This window comes from Macaca fascicularis, chromosome 11 (assembly GCF_037993035.2).
Source record: "Macaca fascicularis isolate 582-1 chromosome 11, T2T-MFA8v1.1".
Taxonomy (NCBI): domain Eukaryota; kingdom Metazoa; phylum Chordata; class Mammalia; order Primates; family Cercopithecidae; genus Macaca; species Macaca fascicularis.
The window spans coordinates 125,178,809-125,202,972 of record NC_088385.1 but is presented as its reverse complement, the minus strand read 5'-3'; the positions used below and the strand labels follow the sequence as shown (position 1 = coordinate 125,202,972).

At 39.4% G+C, this 24,164-nt stretch overlaps 1 protein-coding gene across 7 annotated transcripts in view; it reads left to right on the top strand.

The window, feature by feature from the left end:
• TAOK3 (TAO kinase 3) overlaps positions 1 to 24,164 on the top strand; it is a 232,875-nt gene that overhangs the window by 168,526 nt on the left and 40,185 nt on the right. For 6 of the 7 annotated variants that reach the window (XM_005572369.4, XM_005572368.5, XM_015431618.4 and 3 more), the window contains exons 12-14: positions 8,453 to 8,620; positions 10,740 to 10,946; positions 21,510 to 21,644. In XM_005572369.4, the coding sequence (XP_005572426.2) occupies positions 8,453 to 8,620; positions 10,740 to 10,946; positions 21,510 to 21,644 (510 nt within the window). Of the gene's footprint in view, positions 1 to 8,452; positions 8,621 to 10,739; positions 10,947 to 20,899; positions 21,269 to 21,509; positions 21,645 to 24,164 lie in introns of those variants that run through there. The other variant, XM_065524868.2, reaches the window with a different exon arrangement.

The following is a 24,164-nucleotide window of genomic DNA, read 5'->3' as shown; positions in this document are numbered from 1 at the left end:
GCCAGAAGTTCAAGACCAGCCTGGCCAACATGCAGAAACCCCATTTCTACTAAAAATACAAGTATTAGCCAGGCATGGTGGTTCACACCTGTAGTCCCAGCTAATCGGGTGGCTGAGGCAGGAGAATCGCTTGAACCTGGGAGGTTGCAGTGAGCCAAGATCGTGCCCCTGCACTCCAGCCTGGGCAACAGCGAGACTCTGTCTCAAAAAATAACAAAGAAGGTAGAACATTAAAAAGAAATCTCCCTCCCATTTCAGGCCCCCTCACTAGCAACCACTGCACCTATTTTGTACCTCTTCTTCTAGAGATATTTTATGCATATAAAAGTAAATATTGTTTTTATTTTTTGCACAAATGACAGCAAACCATTAAAACCGTTCCACCCTGATTTTTGTTTTTACTTTACAGTATGCTTAGGATATTGTTTTGTATTACTACATGCAAAGATACCTCATTCTTTTTAATGGCTCCATAATATTCTCAGATGGACCATAATTTGTTTAACCAACCCATTTAGGATGTTTCCAATCTTTTGATATTACAAACTGTACTGCAATTAATATCCTCATGTATATGGCATTTTGTACCTGTGTAAGAACATCTTAAGAATAAATTCCAGCCGGGCATGGTGGCTCATGCCTGTAATCCCAGCACACTTTGGGGGGCCAAGATGGGCAGATCACGAGGTCAGGAGTTCAAGACCAACCTGGCCAACATGGTGAAACCCTGTCTCTACTAAAAATACAAAAATTAGCTAGGCATGGTTGCATGCATCGGTAATCCCAGCTACTCGGGAAGCCAAGGCAGGAGAATCATTTGAACCCAGGAGGCGGAGGTTGCAGTGAGCCAAGATCGTGCCACTGCACTCCAGCCTAGGCAATAGAGCAAGACTCCATCTCAAAAAAATAAATAAAAATAAAAATAAATAAATAAATTCCTAGAAGTGGAATTGCTCATCAATGTGGATTTTAAATTTACATAGATATCGCCCATTTGTCCTTCAAAGCATTTGTACTAAGTTATAGTCCCACTGTGAAAGTATGAAGACTAATACTTTTTGAACTTTGTCAGATCAGTGAAAACTTTTCTCACTATAGTTTTAATTGGTATTTCTCATTATGGGAGATGTTGATCGTCTCTCTCATATGTTGAAAAGCTATTTGTATTTCCTTTTTAATTTATAGTAGATCTTGGATTTTTTTTTTCCTATTTCTCTTTTGACATTCTTTACGCTGATGTTTTGTGGAGAGGAGGTGGGGAGAGTTGTGCAAAAATTTGTTACAAGGTGTAAGGTAAAAATCTACCTTTTTTCCCCCCCAGTTAAGCTATCTACTTACTCCCAAATATTTTTCAATAATCCATCTTTTCCACACATTTTTGCCCTGACATTAAAACATCACTTTCACACTTAATCCATTTAAATAAACAACTGAGGTAAAATTATCGAAATGGTTAAAGGACAGATATAAATGTTATAAACATTTGCAATGTAAAAATAATGTAATTAGAAAAATCTAGGGCAGGAAAAACATATGCATACTAATTTCCTTATCTTTAGGAGTAGATGAACAATAATATTTCTTAAAATATATAGGACAAAAGAACTAAAGTAACTTCAATATCGTAAAGCCTTTAATAATTTTTTTTTAACTTTAGAAGGTCTTTTAGGAACAGATAACTCTTTTAGTGAAGAAATTACAACTAAAGTTAAGCAGTTGTTTCATTTTTTAATTTGTGTGTGTGTGTGTATGTGTGTGTCTGAGTGTGTGTGACAGAGTCTCATGCCATTGCACAGGCTGGAGTGCAGTGGTGCGATCTCGGCTCACTGCAACGTCCGCCTCTCGGGTTCAAGCGATTCTCCTGCTTCAGCCTCCTGAGCAGCTGGGATTACAGGCACACGCCACCACGTCTGGCTAGTTTTTCTATTTTTAGTGGACAGAGGGTTTCACCCTGTTGGCTGGGCTGGTCTCAAACTCCTGACCTCAAATAATCCACCCTCCTCGGCCTTCCACAGTGCTGGGATTACACGCATGAGCCACCATGCCCAGCCTACGCAATTGTTTTACTTCAATCTCTTCTAATTCTGTTAAATTCAAGCATACCTTAATTTAATCGATTATACTTAAAATTAGCTTGTATAATAAGATTCCCATGTAAAATGATTTATAGTTATTCATTGTTCTGAGAGAAAGAGAGGGACATGTCTAAAATGATATTCTGTAACTTAATATTTATGTATTTATTTCGAGATGGTAGAATTTCAGGTGATTTTTTTTTTTTTTTTTTTTGGAGACGGAGTTTCAGTCTTGTTTCCCAGGCTGGAGTGCAATGGCACAGTCTTGGCTCACTGCAACCTCTGCCTCCCAGGTTCAAGCGATTCTCCTGCCTCACCCTCCCTAGTAGCTGGGATTACAGGCATATGCCACCCCGCCTGGCTAATTTTGTATTTTTAGTAGAGACAGGGTTTCTCCATGTTGGTTCAGGCTGGTCTCGAACTCCTGACCTCAGGTGATCCGCCCTCCTTGGCCTCCCAAAGTGCTGGGATTACAGGCGTGAGCTACCACGCCCGGCTGATTTTCTTTCTTTCTTTTTTTTTTTTTTTTTTTTTTTTTGCATTTTTCTGTGTTATTTGAATGTGGAAAGTAAACGTATTTTTGAGAACAATAAAATTGTCCTTTTAAAAGAGTCTGAGGACATTCCAGTTGTAGGGGTTTGGAGAACAGTGGGCTTTTAAAAACAATGAGGAGGCCGGGTACAGTGGCTCACGTATGTAATCCCAGCACTTTTGGAGGCAGAGGTGGGCAGATCACGAGGTCAGGAGATTAAGGCCATCTTGGCCAACATGGTGAAACCTCGTCTCTACTAAAATATGAAAAATTAGCTGGGCGTGGTGGCGCATGCCTGTAATCCCAGCTACTTGGGAGGCTGAGGCAGGGGAATCGCTTGAATCCGGGAGGTGGAGGTTTCGGTGAGCTGAGATCATGCCACTGCACTCCAGCCTGGCGACAGAGCAAGACTCTGTCTCAAAAAATAAAAATTAAAAAAAAATGAGGAGATGGGATTGCAGGCAGAGAGAACATAGAGATGTGAAGGCAAAGGCCTAGAGGTATGAAAGGTATGCACGGGTTTAGAACTCCCTGGAATGTACTATTGTGTAGGAAGGAGGAGTAACAATGACTAGATTTAAACCTAGAAATACAAGCAGGAACCTGGTTGTAAAAGGCTACACTTTATCTAAGGGACAGTGAGATATTAAGATGTAGAGTGTATCTGTTTGTGAAAGGCTTAAACAGGTCAGAGTTTATCTCATGTAATAGGAAGTCCAGGACATTGGAAAAGGAAGTGGAGTAAGCAGTCCAAAGCTCTAAGCAGCTCAACAATGTCATCATCGACCCAAGCTCTTTCTTTCTACTTCACCATCCTTAGCACGTACCTTTTATTGTCTTTGTCATAAAATGGCTGCTACATTGCCAGGACTCAAGTTTTAATTCCAGGCAGGAAGAAGGAGAGAGAACAAAGAGTAAAACACCTTCTCCTTATGTGTCTTGCCTTTTTATTCTAGAAAATAAAACCTTCCTCAAGAACATCTGCCTACCTCTCACTGGCCAGAACATAGTCACTGTGTAATCTGTAACCACAAAGGAGGCTTGAGTTCAGTTCCTTTACTTTCTCATGTTTAAAGTAAGGCAAAAAAAAAAAAAAGAGAGAGAGAGAGAGAGAGAGATTCAGGCTGAAAGCTGTGGCTCATGCCTGTAATACCAGCGCTTTGGGAGGCCGAGGTGGGCGGATCACCTAAGGTCAGGAGTTTGAGACCAGCCTGGCCAACACAGTGAAACCCCATCTCTACTAAAAATACAAAAAGTAGCCAGGCGTAGTGGCGCACACCTGTAATCCCAGCTACTGGGGAGGCTGAGGCACAAGAATCGCTTGAACCTGGGAGGCGGAGGTTGCAGTGAACTGAGATTGCGCCACTGCCCTCTAGCCTGGGTGATAGAGTGAGACTTTGTCTCAGATAAAAAAAAAAAAAAGAGGTTGGAATGGGGGATTAGTGGCATGTAGTATCTGTTGCAATGAATGATCATACCTGTATTTTAGAAAGCTAATTATGGTAGTAGGACACCAGAAAATAACCACCACCACCCACACCCCCTACAGAAAAAAAGTTTTAAAGCCTGAGTTGCAACTGTAGCTCTTCCACTAATTAGCTGTGGAAATCACCTAACTTCTCAGGGCCCAAATTTCCTCACTTGAAAAAGAAAAATTTTCTTTTCTCTTTTTTTTTTTTGAGACAGAGTCTTTCTGTGTCACCCAGGCTCAATTGATTCTCGTGACTCAGCCTCCCAAGTACCTGGGACTATAGGTGGGCATCACCACGCCTGGATAATTTTGGTATTTTTTATTTTTATTTATTATTTATTTATTTATTTATTTTGAAACAGAGTCTCTATCACCTAGGCTGGAGTGCAGTGGCATGATCTCAGCTCACTTCAGCCTCTGCCTCCCAAGTTCAAGCAATTCTCCTGCCTCAGCCTCCTGAGTAGCTGGGACTACAGGCACGTGCCAACACGCCCTGCTAATTTTTGTATTTTTAGTAGAGATGGAGTTTCACCATGTTGGCCAGACTGGTCTTGGACTCCTGACCTCATGTGATGCCCCTGCCTCAGCTTCCCCAAGTGCTGGAATTACAATTGTGAGCCACCATGCCCAGTCCCTAATTTTGGTGTTTTTAGTAGAGATGGGGTTTCGCCACGTTGGCCAGGCAGCTCTTGAACTCTTAGCCTCAGGTGATCTGCCTGCCTTGGCCTCCCAAAGTGCTGAGATCACAGGCATGAGCCACCATGCCCAGCCTTGAAACAGAAAATTTTCTAAGAGGCATTCCCATTAGAAAATTCTGTGACGTTAAGTCATAGCTTTAAGTTTACTAAAACCCGATTCGCTCTTTATAACTGTAAGCACTGGAGGAGGAAAATGATCATACTTTCTTGCTTTCTTTCTCATCCTTGAAATGTGCAGGCTACGCTTGCTGCTGGGAATGGTGTTTTTATTCAAAAAGGACTCTGCCTAGGAAGAGGTATTTTATAAAAGCAACAGCAAAAACTGCAATTCCTCTAACAGAGTCAGAATGTAGAACCACAAGACATATAGATTGTTTTCTCACGAGGGCCCTATTATTTTTTATCTGTTTAAATTATAAAGAAATTAAATTCATTTCATCAGCTAAGGCCCACTACATTGTATCTCATTTTCCCAATGTCTTCAAATTATAATTTTACAGAAGTAAATTTTCCACATAACTGAACTTTTTGCTTTAAAAAATAAAGTTTCCTCCTTTCACCCCTTTTTTTTTTTCACTCTGTCGCCCAGGCTGGAGTGTTTTGGCGCAATCTCGGCTCACTGCAACTTCTGCCTCCCAGATTCAAGCGATTCTCCTGCGTCAGCCTCCCGAGTTGCTGGGATTACAGGCGTGCATCACAATGCCCAACTAATTTTTTGTATTTTTAGTGGAGACGGGGTTTCACCATGTTGGCCAGGCTAGTCTCGAACTCCTGACCTCAAGTGATCAGCCTGCCTCGGCCTCCCAAAGTGCTGGGATTACAGATGTGAGCTGCCACACCCAGTCTAATGTCACTTCTTGAGGGCTCAGAGACAGTGTTTCATGAACTCTTGAGGCATAAAAGGGGCTATATAAGGGGCATTTGCCCTTTTGCAAAATAGCCCACAAACCTGTTTTATTATTATTTGTTTGGTTGGTGGATAGGTCTGTTAGTCATAAAATTTTTCTCTCTTTCTCTACTCTCCAGCAGTCAGAGAACTTACAAAAGATGCTTCTTTTTACAACAGGTGGTAACCCTACCTTTCTCAGTTCTCAATCCTTTACTCCGCCACTCTTTTTTTTTTTTTTTTTTTGAGGTGGAGTTTTACTCTTTTTGCCCAGGCTGGAGTGCAACGGCGTGATCTCAGCTCACTGCAACTTCTGCCTCCCAGGTTCAAGCAATTCTGCTGCCTCAGCCTCCCGAGTAGCTGGGATTACAGATGCACACCACCACACCCAGCTAATTTTGTATTTTTAGTAGAGACAGGGTTTCACCATGTTGGCCAGGCTGGTCTTGAACTCCTGATCTCCAGTAATCCACCCGCCTCAGCCTCCCAAAGTGCTAGATGATAGGCGTGAGCCACCGCGCCAGGCCTACTTCTCCACTATTATTCTCTGTCTAACCTGCTATGGGCTGAGAAACTAGGAAACCAGATTATGTAACAATCATTAATAATATTGAAAGTGAGGGACGTTTATATCAAGAATAATTTATGTACTTTAGAGCAGTTGTTTTCACTCCTCAGAGACCCTTTTTCTTATTGGGGAAATGAAGTTGCCAGAATTTTGACCTCTGGATAAATTGAACAGCTGGCATATTTTCAAGCATACACTATATGACCACAGAAATAGAAAATAAAATATTCACAAGTCTGTTTTTCAAGGGATAATGCATATGGGGGTGAGGATTGAGGCAAATTATAATAAGAATAGACCAAGGTGGGGTGAGGTGGCTCACGCCTGTAATCCCATCACTTTGGGAGGCTGAGGCAGGTGGATCACTTGAGCTCAGGAGTTTAAGACCAGCCTGGGCAACATAGTGAAACCTCGTCTCTACTAAAAATACAAAAATCAGCCAGGCATGGTGGCGCATGCCTGTAATCCCAGCTACTCGGGAGGCTAAGTCAGGAGAATTGTTTGAACCCAAGAGGTGGAGGTTGCAGTGAGCCAAGATCGCACCACTGCACTCTAGCCTGGGCGACAGAGTGAGACTCCATCTCAAAAGAAAAAAAAGAATAGACTATACTCTGCATTGCTTTGGCTTATTATATAGTTTCAGATTTAAAAGTTACAAGCCTACCTGCTACTTCTTAAAGTTCTGGTGATTTTGTTATTACTTATATGATAAAGTGAACCTCAAGAATTCTCATATGAAAAAATACTCAACATTCACTAATCATTAGGGACATGGAAATGAAAACCACAATGAGCTGTCACCCCACACCTGTTAGAAAGGCTATTATCAAAAAAGATAAGCGATAACAAGTGGCAAGGGTGTAGAGAAAAGGGAATCCTTATATGCTGTTGGTGGGAATGTAGATTGGGGTTGCCATTATGGAAAACGGTATGGAGGTTCCTCCAAAACCCAAAAATCAGAATGTTATTCGTTCCAGTAATCCCGCTGCTGGTTATACACCTGAAGAAAATGAAGTCAGCACCTCATAAAAATGTCTGTGCCCCCATGTTCATCACAGCATTTTTCACTATATCCAAAATAAGGAAACAGCCTATGTGTTCATCAGTGGATGAAAGGATAGAAGAAATTATGGTGCATGTGATATAGATATTTAAGACTCAATCATATATATGACTGAATAATATTTTATTATATTTTTTATATATTTATTTATTTATAATATTTATTTTATATATAGTCTTAAAAAAGAAAGTGGTCCTGCCATTTGCAGCAATACATGTGAACCCAGAAGACATTATTCTAAGTGAGATCAACCAGACACACAAAAAAATAGTGTACAATCTCACTTATTTGAGGAAACTAAACAAAAGAATAAAACACAAAATTAAAGGTGGTTGAAAGGGATGGGGAATGGAAAGATAAAAGTCAAACGGTACAAAGTTTTAGTTATGTGGGATAAACAAGCGTAGAGATCCCGTGTACAGCATGAGGACTATAGTTGATAATACTGTATTATATCTGGGAAATTTGCTAAGACTAAAGATTTTCAGTACTTTCGCCACCAAAAAGTAACTGTATGAGATCACAGATATGTTAATTTGCTTAACTGCAGAAATCATTTCACTATTTGTATGTGTATCAAAACATCTTGCCATATACTTTAAATATATACTTTTTTTTTTTTTTTTTTTGAGACCAAGACTTGCTCTGTCACCCAGGCTGGAGTGCAGTGGCGCGATCTGGGCTCACTGCAAGCTCCGCCCCTCCAGGTTTAAGCAATTCTCTGCCTCAGGCTCCGGAGCAGCTGGGACTACAGACACGTGCCACCATACCTGGCTAATTTTTTGTATTTTTAGTAGAGACAGGGTTTCACTATCTTGGCCAGGCCGGTCTTGAACTCCTGACCTCGTGATCCACCCGCCTCGGCCTCCCAAAGCGCAGGGATCACAGGCATGAGCCACCGTGCCTGGCAATATGTACAATTTTTAAAAAGAATTCTCATATCCGCAAAACGGGGCTTAAGGAAGAAGAAAAAAAAGCATAGCTATCTCTTTATGAGATTTACAAAATATGAAAGGACACATGACATGAAAATCATATTTTGTTATTTCTGTAATATCCATAGAACTATTTTATGATTCTCTATTTCTTTGATATCTGTACCTTGCACCTAAGGATGTTTCTTCATTATCAATTTATTTTTTTCTCCTCCCTCAATCAGCATGACTTTGTTCGACGAGACCGGCCAATACGTGTCCTCATTGACCTCATACAGAGGACAAAAGATGCTGTTCGTGAGCTAGATAACCTACAGTACCGAAAAATGAAAAAAATACTTTTCCAAGAGACACGAAATGGACCCTTGAATGAGTCACAGGAGGATGAGGAAGTAGGTTTAATTTATTTTAGCAGGTACTTTTAGAATGCCCCCTATGTGAAAAAGTTCTAGACTGGGCACTCTGAAAAACTTTTGAGGATAAAAATTAATTGATGCTGTCTGCCTTAAGAGACATGAAGGGTTGTACAAGAGACATTCATAAAATAACACTTATATAAGGCAAAATATGAAAAGTGCTACAGAGGTGTTCCCCATTGCAGGGGTCCATCATGGGGAGAAAATAAGTCTGCTGGTGAGATTAGTGAAGGTTTCCTGGAGGACATAATGTGGGTAGTTTCTGACAAATGGGCATAGGGTATTCTAGACTCAGAAAGGTGTTGTGCTTTAGGAAGATTATTCTGGCAACAGAGTGTAACATGGATTTGAATGGGCAACATCCTGGCTAATAGTCCATGCAAGAGGTAATAAGGGCAGTGTCAATGCGAATGGGGAAAAGGGAACACTTTTGAGAAGCATCATAGAGGTAGATTTGATAATCCATGGCTTCCCATTGACAGTGACAGATGAGGAGAAGTTTAAGGTGACTCTGAGCATTTGAGCCTGGGTGGCTAGGAGTATGTCAATACCAAGAACAGAGAAAATGAACCAGGGAGAAAGAGTAGGTTTAGGATGATTTCAGTTTCGTGCCTTTTGAGTTTAAGGTCCTGGCATTATATACTCTTGCCGGTATACAGATAGAAATTTTCAATTAGAGAATCCTTAATGACCTTAGTAAAAGCAGTTTTACAGGACTAGGTAGAATGAATAGTAGATTACTGGGGTTGTATAATTCATGGGATTTGATAAGGCAGAGACAGCAAAAAAAGTAATTACGTTAAGATTCCGAAATTGGGTTAAAAAGGAAAAGTAAGAGTGGGCAGCATGTAGAGAGGTCCATAAATATAAGACAGGCTTCTTCGTCTTTAAATGCAGTAGAGATGGAGCCAGGGCAGAGTCAGAAGATAGAAGAAAGGGATGTAGTTAAAGAGGCAGGACTTCCGAACATAGACAGAATAAGAACAAGGGTATTAGTGGAGGAATTAGCCTTGAATAAGAGAAAGGACTCTTCTTCCTCTAAATTGAAATACAAAGGAAGACAAGAATGAAGAATGAATGTATTTGGCTTTTTAATAGAAAATAAAATAAACATAAAAGTATTTTATCAATAATTCTAAAAATGAAGCTCAGAAAGTTGCATTGAACTATAAAATTTCTTGATTGCGTATTTAGAAATGATCCCCTTTAATTGGGAAAATAAGCCTATTAAAAATATAATGTATTATCTTCCATTTTATATTACCCAGTAATTTTTTATATTGCCATGGCTAAGTAACAGTTTATTAAAGTTATATGTGTACAGTATGGTTCTTTGAGAACAAGGTTTATTTGTAGCTAAATGGATTTAATTATATTATTCAATCTTATATCAAAAGATATCCCACTGTGATGGATAAATTATATGTTCTGATTATTTTACCACTTTTCAAATAGTAGTCTTTGGGCCAGTAGTGATGAATACCAGTATTATTTAACAGATATATTTAATAAGATTACAGAGATAAGCATGATAGAATTGCTTGAGGGAGGCAGACTAATTACCTGTCCAGGAAAGTAGAATTAATATCCCTGCTTAGATATGAAGTTACTCAATAATGACTCGCAGAGGAAGCATATTGCTTGTCAAATATCTGAAAACTCTTTCCACTCTACTTTTTCAAGTCACCACTGCTGTCTTTGCAGATATCCTAGAACTCACCTGTGCAGTGGCCGGCAGTCTTCCTCTAGCTCCTGGATGTTCCAGAAAGTCCCTTACAAACCTGGCTTGATTTTGCTTACTGGGTAGCAACACGATAATATGATAGTGTCTATGACAGGGGAAAGCCCTGGGATGGCAGCATTTGGAGCCTTATGACCAGATGTCCAGAATGGCCCCTGGGGAAGGTATAAGAAGCGAATTTGAGATGTCTGAAAATGGTGGAGGAGTAGTGGAGCCAGTACATAAAAAGTTCATCTTTGCAGATTTGGCAGAAAAGCAACTTGACACTACAAAATTGAGTGTGCTTGATACTTTAGTCAATAGATTGACTCTTTATCTTCAGTCTCTTCTAACCTCAATGCCCCATTTTTATAGGACAGTGAACATGGAACCAGCCTGAACAGGGAAATGGACAGCCTGGACAGCAACCATTCCATTCCAAGCATGTCCGTGAGCACAGGCAGCCAGAGCAGCAGTGTGAATAGCATGCAGGAGGTCATGGATGAGAGCAGTTCTGAACTTGTCATGATGCACGACGATGAGAGCACAATCAATTCCAGCTCCTCTGTCGTGCACAAGAAGGTACGTTTCATGATACCCTCCACAGAGGTGGGCTTTGTCAATCATAGTGAATCCAGTTCAAGTCACTTAGCTTCCAGATGTTTCAGTTACCTTTTTGCAAATGCAGTATGGGACTACACCTGGCATGTGACAGTTTTCTTACAGTCAAAAAGTAACAGAGGACTACACAGCCTACATCTGTGCCTATTTCTTCATCTCCCTCTCTCATTACTCTGATGTCCATCATCATCAATATATAAGTTGAAGAATTTGGTAAGTCCTTCTCTAAACCAGTAATCTTAATACTGTAGACCTTAAGTCTTCCTGAGCGTAACCTGTTGGTTGTGCCCTTTTAGAAGTATGCTCTTTCAAAAGTATGTTTCTTAGCTGGGCGCGGTGGCTCATGCCTGTAATCCCAGCCCTTTGGGAGACCGAAGCAGGCCGATCACCTGAGGTCAGGAGTTCGAGACCAGCCTGGCCAACATGGCAAAACCCCGTCTCTACTAAAAATACAAAAACTTAGCCAGACATGGTGGCACACGCCTGTAATCCCAGCTACTCGGGAGGCTGAGGCAGGAGAATCACTTGAACCTAAGAGGCGGAGGTTGCAGTGAGCCAAGATCACGCCATTACACTCCAGCCTGGGTGACAAGCGAAATTCCATCTCAAAAACAAAAAAATGTGTTTCTTAATCTTTATTCCCAACATACCATTTGTTTTAGAGTCAGTTTCTACTATTTTCTACCATTTATTGGATTGATTGTTTATAGTTCTTCTAAGGCTAGCTCTCTACCAGCTTAAATAATTTTTATTTTTTATCATGATGCACAATGACAAAAGCATCATGATAGGGTCTTGTTCTGTCACCCAGGCTGGAGTGCAGTGGCATGATCATAGTGCATTATAACCTCAAACTCCTGGCTCAAGCCATCCTCCCCACTCAGCCTCTCAACTAATTAGGACTACTGGTGTGTGCCACCACACTTGGCTAATTTTTTAAATTTTTTGTAGAGATGGGGGTCTCACTATGTTGCCCAGGCTGGTCTCGAACTCCTGGCCTCAAGCAGTTCTTCCACCTTGGCTTCCCATGCCTGGGGTTACAGGCATTCACCACCATACCCAACCTTAAATTCTGACTTGTGAGTGAATTATTCTGTTTTTTATTTTTGTGTTCTTTTCCAATTAAAAATTCTCATTTCATACAAGGCTATGAGGATTCATAAGTTGAAATACTTTATGAAAAATATAATTCTTTGTAGGAATTCTTCAAAGATATTTTGAGAGACCTTAGATAAAGAGTCCATAATATGGAATTATAGAAGAGAATCCCTTATAATCTTTTTTATTAAGTATATGTAAGGAATGTATGCACTTGTTTTAATGAGTGCCAGTGATCACATTCTAACTGCAGTGAGACAGCATGTTTAAGAATTGTTTTCACTTCTGTTGGCTGTACTTTTTTTTTTTTTTTTGAGATGGAGTCTTGCTCTGTTGCCCAGGCTGGAGTGCAATGGCATGATCTCGGCTCACTGCAACCTCCGCCTCCCACATTCAAGTGATTCTCCTGCCTCAGCCTCCCGAGTAGCTGGGATTATAGGCACGTGCCACCAGTCCCAGCTAATTTTTGTATTTTTAGTAGAGACGGGGTTTCACCATGTTGGTCAGGCTGGTCTCGAACTCCTGACCTCGTGATCCACCCGCCTCAGCCTCCCAAAGTGCTGGGATTACAGGCGTGAGCCATCGCGCCTAGCTGTGGTTTTTTCTTAGGAGAAAAAGTAAAAAAGGAAAGGTAGGAAAAAATATATTGATGCCCAGTCATGAATAATGGAAGACACATGTTGATTTTCTGGAACCAATTAACTTATTCATTTGTTCAACAAATAAAGGGAGGGAACCTCTACTATGTGCCAGGAAATATGGTAGACCCTGCAGATCCAGAGGAAATGAAACAGACATTGTGCCTGCATGGAGCTTATTTTCTGCAGGGGAGATTAAGCAAGTAAACACACACATAACATATACATTCAGAATATGTAATTCTGAAACTTGTAGCCGGGCATGGTGGCTCCTGCCTGTAACTCCAGCCTTTTGGTAGGCCTAGGAGGGTGGATCACTTGAGGTCAGGAGTTCAAGACCAGCTTGGCCAACATGGCAAAACCCTGTCTCTACTAAAAATACAAAAAATAGCCGAGTATGGTGGCGTGTGCCTGTAATCCCAGCTACTTGAGAGGCTGAAGCAGGAGAATTGCTTGAACCCAGGAGGCGGAGGTTGCAGTGAGCTGAGATCGTTCCATTGCACTCCAGCCTGGGCAACAGAGCGAGACTCCGTCTCAAAAAAAAAAAAAAGAAAAGAAAAGAAAAGATACTTGCTTCAGGTAAGAGGAGGACTTACTCCAGCAGACAGTAAGGAAAGCCTACCTGATGAGGTGACATTTAAGCAGAAATTTCAAAAACAAATAGAAGCTAGCCAGCTGGTGCAAGAGATGGGAATGAGTGAGAAAGCAACAAGCACAAGAGCACTGAGACAGAGAGAACTTTATATGTTCAAGGAAAAGGGGAAGGCCATAGAAGCTATGGCCGGTGTGCTATGTGGACAGTGCATCAGGACCAGAGAGACAGCAAAGGACGCAGATTATCGGGACTGTATGGAAACAATTTGAGGAAAGCAAAGATAGCAGACAGATGCAGAAATCTACCAAGAGATTGCGTTACCAGCTGGTGTGCTTTCAACATGGGCAAGTGATCATGTATTTGAAGAGTGAAAAAGAAGGTTTTGCTGGGCTGTCTTTTCGGAGGAAGTGATCATGAGTGCTGACAGGTCTGGCACTTTCCTTTCTATTACCCCTGGGGCTCTATGAGTATAGGGAGCAAAAAAGAGGAATTCAGTTGGATCTTTTTGCTCCAGGATTTCTCAGATAGGCAACCAGAATTAGAAGAAAGACACCACTGGCATAATCAACAAGAAAGAAAACCCTGGTCTGGAACTCATGGGATTTTAATTTTATTTTTGGCATGCTGCCATAGACCTACCTTCTGATAGTATGAGTGTTTCAATACTTCTCTCTCCCTGATATGATGACTTAAGAAGAACAGATAAAATTTATATTCTGAAGTAGAAGATAATTGTATTTGATCCACAAAAAATACGTAGGTCAGAAAAAATTTAAGTTATATCTTTCTATTTTATTATGAAATATGTAGAGGAAATATGATGGAAGAAAATCAAAACACATTTGCAAATAAAACTTTGGATGAGTTACCTTTAAAATGTAAGAGAGCTCAAAAAATAGAATATTTATGAAAACATATGGTATCTTTTCATGAACTCTATTGAGTTCTTATACCTGAGCTTTAAAATGTTATCTTTAAAAACAATAGAGGCGGAGCTTGCAGTGAGCTGAAATCCGGCCACTGCACTCCAGCCTGGGTGACAGAGCGAGACTCTGTCTCAAAAAAAAATAAAATAAAATAAAAACAATAGAAATAAAAATTATTCATAAAGTTTATAATGGGTGGTTTACTCAAATTCCTAACACTTTTTCACTTGGGAACATAAATAGGATTTTTAATTCTCAATAGAAAATTTTGTGTATTAAACTTAGGAATGAGGAAATTAATTTATAGTTATATCTGCCTCTGTTAGTTTTATTTTACTTTGGACAATTAACAAACCCAATACCTAGAATAGTGCCTGGCACAGCATAGACACTCAGTAAATAACTGTGGAATGAATGAATAGACCAACAAAACCAAAAAAAAGGCAGGGAATAAATTAATTACCAAATATTAAATATCATACTCTACCGGTTCATTGAACATAATGGATCAAAAGGGTTAAATAATCTTACTATCTTTACAGTTTGAAAAAGTTAAATGAAAGTTAAATGAATACCCAACACAATAAGAATGTGCTTAATGAATGCCAATATATATGAATATAGGAGAAGGAATCTTTTGTCCCTTGATTGTTATAATCAAGCAGACGTATCTTTTCTTTTCTTTTTTTAATTTTTTGAGACAGAGTCTCACTCTGTTGCCCAGGCTGGAGTGCAGTGGCACAATCTCGACTCACAAGCAGACATATCTTGAATTAGTCAAATTAATTTGACTAATCAAATAGTCAAAACAGATCTGAAGCAGATTACCATTTTAAATAGGAAGTAAATTTGCTTTTTCAAAGAAGAACCTTAAAAAAATAAATAAAATGAAATCCATGAGTAACTAGTGAGAGCATGACTTGCAGTTAACTGCCCTGCATCCAGAATAAAGATGCCCTGATTTTAGCAGGACGGTTCTACCACAGATCAAGCCCCCAAAATGTAAAGTGGGACAATGAAAATTTTCCTTTGACATCAGAATGCCAGGTTACTTACTCTCCAGTCCTTGCCTCTGCTCTGGTCTTTCCCGGGCCCTGAGGGGATTCTAATCCAATCTTTTTTTTTTTTTTTTTTGAGACAGAGCCTTGCTCTGTTGCTCTGTTGCCCAGGCTGGAGTGCAGTGGGGTGATCTGGGCTCACTGCAAGCTCCGCCTCCCGGGTTCACATCATTGTCCTGCCTCAGCTTCCTGAGTAGCTGGGACTATAGGCGCCCGCCACCACGCCCAGCTAATTTTTTGTATTTTTAGTAGAGACGGGGTTTTACCATGTTAGCCAGGATGGTCTCTATCTCCTGACCTCGTGATCCGCCTCTGCCTCTCAAAGTGCTGGGATTACAGGCGTGCGCCACCGCGCCCAGCCCAATCCAAACTTCTTTTTGAGCAAGAATGATTTGATAAGGCTAAAAGCATATTCTGACAAAGTAAACTTCAGGTACTTATTTTTCCCCCTGGCTAGTGTTGCCATACTACTTTTTTCAATAACAAGAACATCGCCACATCTCTAGACTAGTAGTTCTTCAGGAACCTTTTTTCTCACCTACCATGTAGCACAGTGTCTGTTACATAGCAAATGCTCAATAAATGTTCTGTGAACTAAATTGAAAAAGTTGGCCTAGGACACAACTCCACATCTCAATTCTTGATTATTCACAAGTGACTCTGGTACGAATTTTTAATCCAGATTGTTTCCTTGTTGTCATCTAACCTGCTTCTGAGCCTCCATCCTACTCCTTAAAATCATTGTGTGTAGAGCCATAGCAAATAATATTTTAATATTATCCTAAGCAACAAAGTCTGTCTTTTAAATTTGTTAATCAAAAGGTGTATTTTTATTTTACTAAAGTATAAAATTAATTCCCTTTGCCTGTTGCTGCCTTCTATTAGTATAGATCATAAGACTTTAATATATTAAAAGCATTGTTCTTGAATCAGTGTTATTTTAGGTATGCTTATTGAACTCCAGTCATAAGGGTCCCTTTCTAGGGATTATTTAGAGAACATAGAGAACATTTTTTTCTTTTCTTTTCCTTTTTTTTTTTTTTTTTAATGGGGCAACACTTCATTCTATAAAATATAAGTGTTCCAAAAACTATTGTTTTAAAAAGTCATTCTACTGGCCAGGCACGGTGGCTCACACCTTTAATCTCAGCACTTTGGGAGGCCAAGGCAGGTAGATCAAGAGTTCAGGAGTTCAAGACGAGCCTGGCCAATATAGTGAAAACCTGTCTCTGCTAAAAATACAAAAATTAGCTAGGCGTGGTGGCGCGCACCTGTAATCTCAGCTACTCCGGAGTCTAAGGCAGGAGAACTGCTTAAACCCGGAGAGGACGGAGGTTGCAGTGAGCCAAGATGATGCCAGTGCACTTCAGCCTGGGCGACAGAGCAAGACTCCGTCTGGTTGTGGGGGAAAAAAGGCCATTCTACCCTGACTCCTAAAGCTTTATTTGACCCTTCCTATTGCCAATGTTAGTTCTTTCCCGCTCCTCTCTTTTAAAAGAAGAATGGCTTTCACCATCTTTGCGGGATTAAAAAAAAGAAAGAAATGTCCTTGAGGGAATAGGATGTTCTGGTTTATTTTCACTTGCTTCAGTGGCCTTACCTATTATTTTTGCTGAATAGAGGGGCGGGTTCTTTGACTCTTCAACTCATGTTTGGCAAAGTAGAAGTAAATTAACAGATGAAGGTAATGTTTCTTAAACAGAGCTGTTACTTCTCTTTCTTTCTCCTCAGCCTTTTGCTAGTCATCTTTTCTCTCCAACTATCCTTCCAAGTTAAAATACGCTTTTTCATCTTCTCCTCCCCTTCCTCCAGCCCCAGCTTTTGATAGCTACACCTGCTTCGGCAATTATTTAATAATTTTGAAATGAACAAAACAAAGGAGAGTGGTGGGTCTGCTGATCCCTTCTCCACAGCGTAAAAAGTGTGGGAGTCTATAAAAAGGTTTCTCATCAGCGGATAAAAGCCATTTTTAGATACATCCCCACACACCCCGCTGTGTAAAGGTGTGCTTATGTGTGTGTCACTATTTTACGACTTTCTTAGAGTACAGAGTGGCAGGTTTTTATGAAATACAAATTTGAATTCTGTTAAATAATCCAAAAGAAAATGTCATTTTCTCAAAATCTCCTCAGAGCTATATTCTTGTGTTTGTTTATTCAGCAAACATTTACTGAATGCCTACTAAGTATCAAGCACTATGCCAGGTGCTAGGGAGACTGAGATTTTTCAAACGACATTTACTCTGCCTTCAAAAAGCCCACAGCCTTATGCAGAGGCAGACAAGTAAATGTGATGAGTACTGTGATAAAGGTAAACCCAAAGCACAACTGAGTCCAGAGGAGTGACTTCCTAGGTTAAAGTCAAGTTCATTTAGAAACTATAGGCAAGTGGCTGGGCGCTATGGCTCACGCCTGTAATTCCAGCACTTTGGGAGGCCAGGGCGAGCGGATCGCTTGAGCCCAGGAGTTCAAGACTAGCCTGGGCAACATAGTGAGACACCAGCTCTATTAGGGAAGAAAATATATTTAGAAAAAGAAACTCTAGGCAAATGCCTACACCAGGAACCTTCATTTCAGAAGTGAAGTGAAGGTCAGACACCTAAAGGAAAGATTTCCAAATAAAAGAAAAGCCCCTTGTCTAGGATATAATAGTAAAGTTTGTGCCTTATGCTTCACATATTTTATTCTTATACAGAAATTCAAGTCTTTTACCAAAGATTTTGAACAAACATTATGACAGCTTCCTTTTTAATCTGAAGACATTTATTTTTTATGATGAAACAGTGTTGTGGGCTGGGCACAGTAGCTCGTGCCTGTAATCCGAGCACTTTGAAAGGCCAAGGCAGGCAGATTGCCTGAGTTCAAGAGTTTGAGACCAGCCTGGGCAACATGTGAAACCCCATCCCTACTAAAATACAAAAACATTAACTGGGTATGGTGGTACGTGCCTGTAATCCCAGCTACTCAGGAGGCTGAGCACGAGAATCGCCTGAACCCAGGAGGTGGAGAGGTAGCAGTGAGCCAAGATAGTGCCACTACACTCCAGCCTGGGCAACAGAGTGATACTGTCTCAAAAACAAAAACAAAAACAACAACAACGTGGTAAATTTACCAGGTTAACGTAGGTTTACTTAAAACTGGTATTTCAAGGAATTATTTTTGTTTGTTCCTGGATGATTATGTTTTAAAGATAAATTATAACCATGCCATATATTTTGCCTTGGCAAAGTAGATTTATTCTTCTTAATCATCTAAAATCATTCTTTGAAGATTTCAGCCTTATCATTTGTAAATAATCTGTATCTAGTGCATAACTGCATAAAAATAGAAATTAACCCTTTCCGTTGTTAAATCTTAAGATGTGTGCAGTTCAGAAACTCCGGAAGCCAGGTATAGCGGTCTTTTACAAAGGCACTGTTACTTAAAGGAGCAGTATAACCAACAGAAAATACTTCCAGTACAGTTGATACTTTAATTTCTTTGAGCTTACTTCTCAAGTTACATTCTCCCATTTTTAAATAGCTTCATAAGCTGTCTTTGGAGTTTTGAACCTGTTTTATGCAGTGGAATTGAATATTTTAAAATTCATTTCCTAATGCACTTGAAATGACTATGCACTGTTAGACTAAAATTTTGTTCCATTTTGTGGTCTCTTGTATAATATTTGAAGACTTTTACTGATGGTGATCTCTGTTATGAAAATGATCTGGAAAACTAAGAATGATTTTATAAAAGGAAAACAATTTAGGGGAAGCAAAGAATTATACTATTAGCGTTATTATATTTAAAGTGAGTTAAAATTTTGAAACTATTCTTTGGACTACAAAAATAGCATTATTTTAAAAATATATTTGAGTTATTTAATTATATATGTGTCAACTAAAATCAATGTCATTTCAAGTTTTAATTTTTCCAGTGTACTTCAACTTCCTCAAGTTAAGTAAACTTAGAAAATATACTCTGGCTTTTAATTGGAGAAGCAGAGCCCTAAACCATGTTTCTAAGGAGTTAATTTTTATCAGAGATAAAATAATAAAATTGCACATATTTGTACATGAATAAATTTTGTTCTGGTCTGTCATGTGGAGAATGTGGATTCTAGTGTCGTTGGTTATCCTTATAAATCAAGTTATTACAATGTGAAACTGAGTTGTTGCCCATATATTTGAGGTCTCCCTCTCAATCAATGTACTTGATAAGTTAACCAATTCACCAAAACTTGGTAAGTTAGCATATTCACCAAAACTATGACTTGTTAAGACCTCATCTAAAATCACAGGCCTCTACCTAGCATATCTCTTCCGATTACTGGCATTTAAGAGCTGCTTGCTTTTCTGGCACTGTAATATTAAGTTGAATTTTGGACCTAAATTTATTAGCAAATATGCAGTAATGTAAATGGTAGCAGGTCCCAGTGCCTTCCTCTTCAGAACCTTAAACCTAGTGCATGAATCCCAATTACACACGTTCTTGCTCTTCCCTGTAAAATAAGAGTTCAAATTTCACGAGAAATCATGTAGAATAATTTTAACTGACCCTTCAAATATTTTCTTTTAAGTTTTAAAAACTTGTAAGTTTTATAAGCCACCAGTATGGCACCACTAACTATGGCTGCTAAGTGCTTGAAACATAGCTAGTACGACTTAGGAACTGAATTTTGCACTTAATTTTGTTTTAATTAATTTTAATTGAATTGAATTTTTAGTTAAAATAGTCATATGTGGCTGGTCACTGTCTTGTTGGATAGTGTGGCTGTAGAATATACTTGAATTTGATATATATGCCCTCAATGGCAAGTTTATTAAAGATCCCTTCGTTATTTGAGCTATAATACATAAATTTTAAAAAATTCTCCAGATAGGTGTAATGGTAGATACCTTCCCAATACATCAAAGCATTTTAAATGTATAAAAGGAAAAAGAAAATCAGCCCAATTTAATCTTGGGTCTTGGCTTTTACATAAAAATCTGGATGTAAAATTTAATTTCTCCCAAAATTTTAGACTATAATAAAATGTTGTATTTTCTAAACCTCTTTAATTTTTGTTTCCTGATGAAGAAAAGAGCCATTATAAAAAATTTCAAGTGGTCATGGATAAAATGCAATACTGACTTCTCACAAATGGTTTCTCCTAAAACCCTAGGGAAATAAGGAATTAATTTCTCCTTTTCCACCCTGAACATGTACTATTTTAAAATCCCCCATGGTTGTACATGTTTTTGAGGTACAAATTACTATAGTGTCCTTTTTTCTGAAGGGTTATAGCCACTTAATGACTGACCACTTCATCTTTATAGAGAGGAACATCGTCCTTTGATAGCATTTTCCCCTTTAAAAGTCATTTCAGTTGCATTTAAGAAACATCCATTATTATCCTTCCAGGGAATGCTATTTTTTCACTGGGCGTTAGAACAAGATTAATTATCTTTGCCTATCAAGAAGCACGGGCTTGATTAAATCAGTCAAGGACATTAAATTCCAGCTTTACTCAGTCTGGTGACCATACCAATGCTGAGTTGAAGAAGAATTTGTGAAAGTAGCATTTGGTTAAAATTGTATGCCTGTCGCTTTAAATCTAAAAAAAAATCCTTTCAGAAGCTGTAGAGAGAAGGTGCTAGAACTGTGTACGATCATGACTGGAAAGCAGGATCCCTCAGTGACTGCCGAATCTTCCCAGCACAAGATAGAGAGGCAGTTCAGCACAAGCCTACATTGGTTCTAGGCAGAACGATGATCCTACCGAACAGATCTCAAATAAAATTAAATTGAGAAAGCAGATCTTTCAAGGGAATGAGGCGGAGGCTCGCTTTTATGTTAAAAGCCACCAGCATCCTCCTTGCTAGACATGGACATGATATTTTTAAAGGAATTATCTGGTTACAGCGTTTTAAGCAAACTGTTCTAAGGAGTCTGTACATTGCATTATTTTTTCTATTCTTTTTTTCTTTTGCATATATGTAATTCTGGAGGTAAAGAAAAAGCCTGCCAGGGATTCAGAAGGCATCCCACTAGCGATCAGCTGACATTCCTAACTGAAGGCTGCAATGTGTTGCTTATTCATTTTGTACCGTGGGAGCTGCGGGGACTAGCAGAGAGCTAAACTATGCATTTCAAACAGCAGTGCTTGTGCAGAAAGAGGGGTGAGAGAGAGGCAGCCGGCGAGGAAAGAGCACAGCTGGACTTTCTCCTTGTTTTTATCCATTTCTGCAGGATCATGTATTCATAAGGGATGAGGCGGGCCACGGCGATCCCAGGCCTGAGCCGCGGCCTACCCAGTCAGTTCAGAGCCAGGCCCTCCACTACCGGAACAGAGAGCGCTTTGCCACGATCAAATCAGCATCTTTGGTAAGCAAACACCCCTCTACCCACCTTCCCTTCCTTCCCCTCCTCCCCATCTGGCAGCCTCTCGCCCTCCCTAAGCCTCTCTTGGCTTCATGGATGGGAGGAAAGGAGTCAAGAATGTTTTCTCTCTCCTAATAATTTTATTCATTTTAGGAAAAAAATCTGTTGGCATAGCAACCTGATTTCAGATATTTTAGCATTGTCTATGGCATGGAAAAAAAAAAAAACCTTTGTGTGTGTGTGTGTGTGCGTGTGTGTCTGTGTGTGTGTTTGTATATGCTGTATGTGCAAAATATAAGGCCTTTGAGATGAAGTTGCTAGTCTGTCCAGTTTTTTAAAAGCTATTTGTCTTTTCATTGAAATAAATAATGCTAAAATTTTTTTAGGGTATTGATGTATATGTATGCAGGGCACTGTGCTTCTTTTTGTATAGATGCATGTGTGTCTATAATGTATACACACACATCAAAAGATAAAATATAATTTTTAAAAATATATGGTTACCGGCTAATGTATATAATTGTAGAAAATAAGATACTTGTTTCTCAGGAATGGATTGCTGGTTTGTTCTGGTTCATTCATCTATTTATTGCAACAATGGTAGTGGCTGCACTTCCCCATTTAACCCCTGAAGAATTTCCTGGCACCAATAAAGCAAGAAGGGCTTTGTAGGAGAGGATAAGGCTGATTGTGGAAGAAAAGAGACTGTAGGATTCTTCAGCATTTTTACTATTGCAAATGTGATTGCTGGATGCCCTTGTAGTAGCAAAAGGGGTGTGTGCTGGAAGAGTTAGTTTTCATGCCTCCTCCCCTCGGCCCCCCACGCGTGCGCGTGCGCGCTCACACTCACACACACACACTCACATCGTTTCATCCTTGGCACTCTAAACTCTCTTTAATCTTTTGCTTCTGAATCTCACTTCTCAACCAAAAAATTATTGAAATATTAGTTGTTTTGCCCAAATGGATGTTAGAGGTCACATGGGTAGGAAGAGTTAGTGTACACTGCTTGGCTATTACATTTAGAACCTATGATGACATCATCCAAGGCCGACCCAGAAATGATCATTTTTCTTGTCCTATTTTTCAAACCTGATTTCTACTTTTATTTCTCAAGTCTTTTAAAGGCTTCGATTATACTTGAAATTTACAATGGATTATAACCTTTAAAAACCCAAATACAAGGAAAAATGGAAGTTAAAGCACCTACATATTGCTATGCCTGCTGCTGTCTAAAAGCAAGCAATTTAATTTAAACTGCTTATAAATAAGCCCACTTTTAAGTTCCTTTATATAGAAGTTTCTTATGATCTCTTTGATGAGCAATTTTTCATTTTAAAGGAGCGCTACACTATGTAATGGAGATCTTAAAATGTCCACTATGTATTTGCTAATGATTGTTAAGCACCTAAAAATATGCTTTTGAGTCTGGATAAAGCATCATGAGATTACCAAATAATCATTATTTTCGTGCCATGGTATCTGACAAAAGAAGAAATATGGTGCTTTAGAGAACTATGACTACTTACCATCGACTCTTGTGAGACTTGTACCTTTATCCAGACCCGTTCATGTTGAAATGAGTGGAGAAATGATAACAAGCTCTGAGCATCCGAGCACCATCAGCGGTTTTGCATGTGAAGCAGACATTACACCAAGTGGCTTTCCCCCCCTGGGACAGGTTCTCTTTTCTCTCTTGCCACACCCTCATTCCCACATCATATATTCATGACCCTCTCCTGCCTCCCAGCAAGAGATTACTACAGCCATGCCAGAATAATCTCACGCTCGCATCTGTGAACTCACCCAGGGCTACTCTGTGTGTATATCAGCCATCACAGTCTTCCTTTCTGTGGATGATAAAAGCTGCTTCCCTACTAGGCCACCTCAGGGCTACGGGCAGTGTCCTCAGGAACCCTCTGAATCCTACAGGCTTCCTAGTGCCCATCCAGAGAACAGCTGCAACCAGTGTCTCTAATGAAGTTTTGATTTGCTAAAAGGCCCCTGCCCCTATATTAAGTTAAAAACAGAGTAGCTGATATGCTGTTGCTTTAGCCACAAAATGAGTTGTTTTTTGTGGTGTGCCCTCTCTAAACGTAGTGCTTTGGGAGTCATGGTTGGGATTGACGGAAGTTTACCAGAGTTCAGTGGTATTTGTAACTAGTGGCTTTTAGGGAGGGAAAAAAATGGAAGGGAAAAGGTATGGTGTTTTGTGGTTCCATGTCCCATTTTGAACAATCTAACTATTGGTATGGATTTTTTAATGTATATTACCAAGTACTACAATTCTACCCACTATATTATTTTAAAACCTAATGCCAATAGTAGTATATAAATCAGGACACTGGAATATCATAAAATATTTAATTTTAAAAAATATATTATGAATTCTGTTGTGTTTTATGGATCCCAGCTCAAACGAAAATGACTAAAATGACATAAAAGTAAGAGCAAGATCATGGGAAAGTTAAAGTCCAGTATAATAAAAAATCAAGTCATTGTTGAAACCTTGCCTTCTCATAG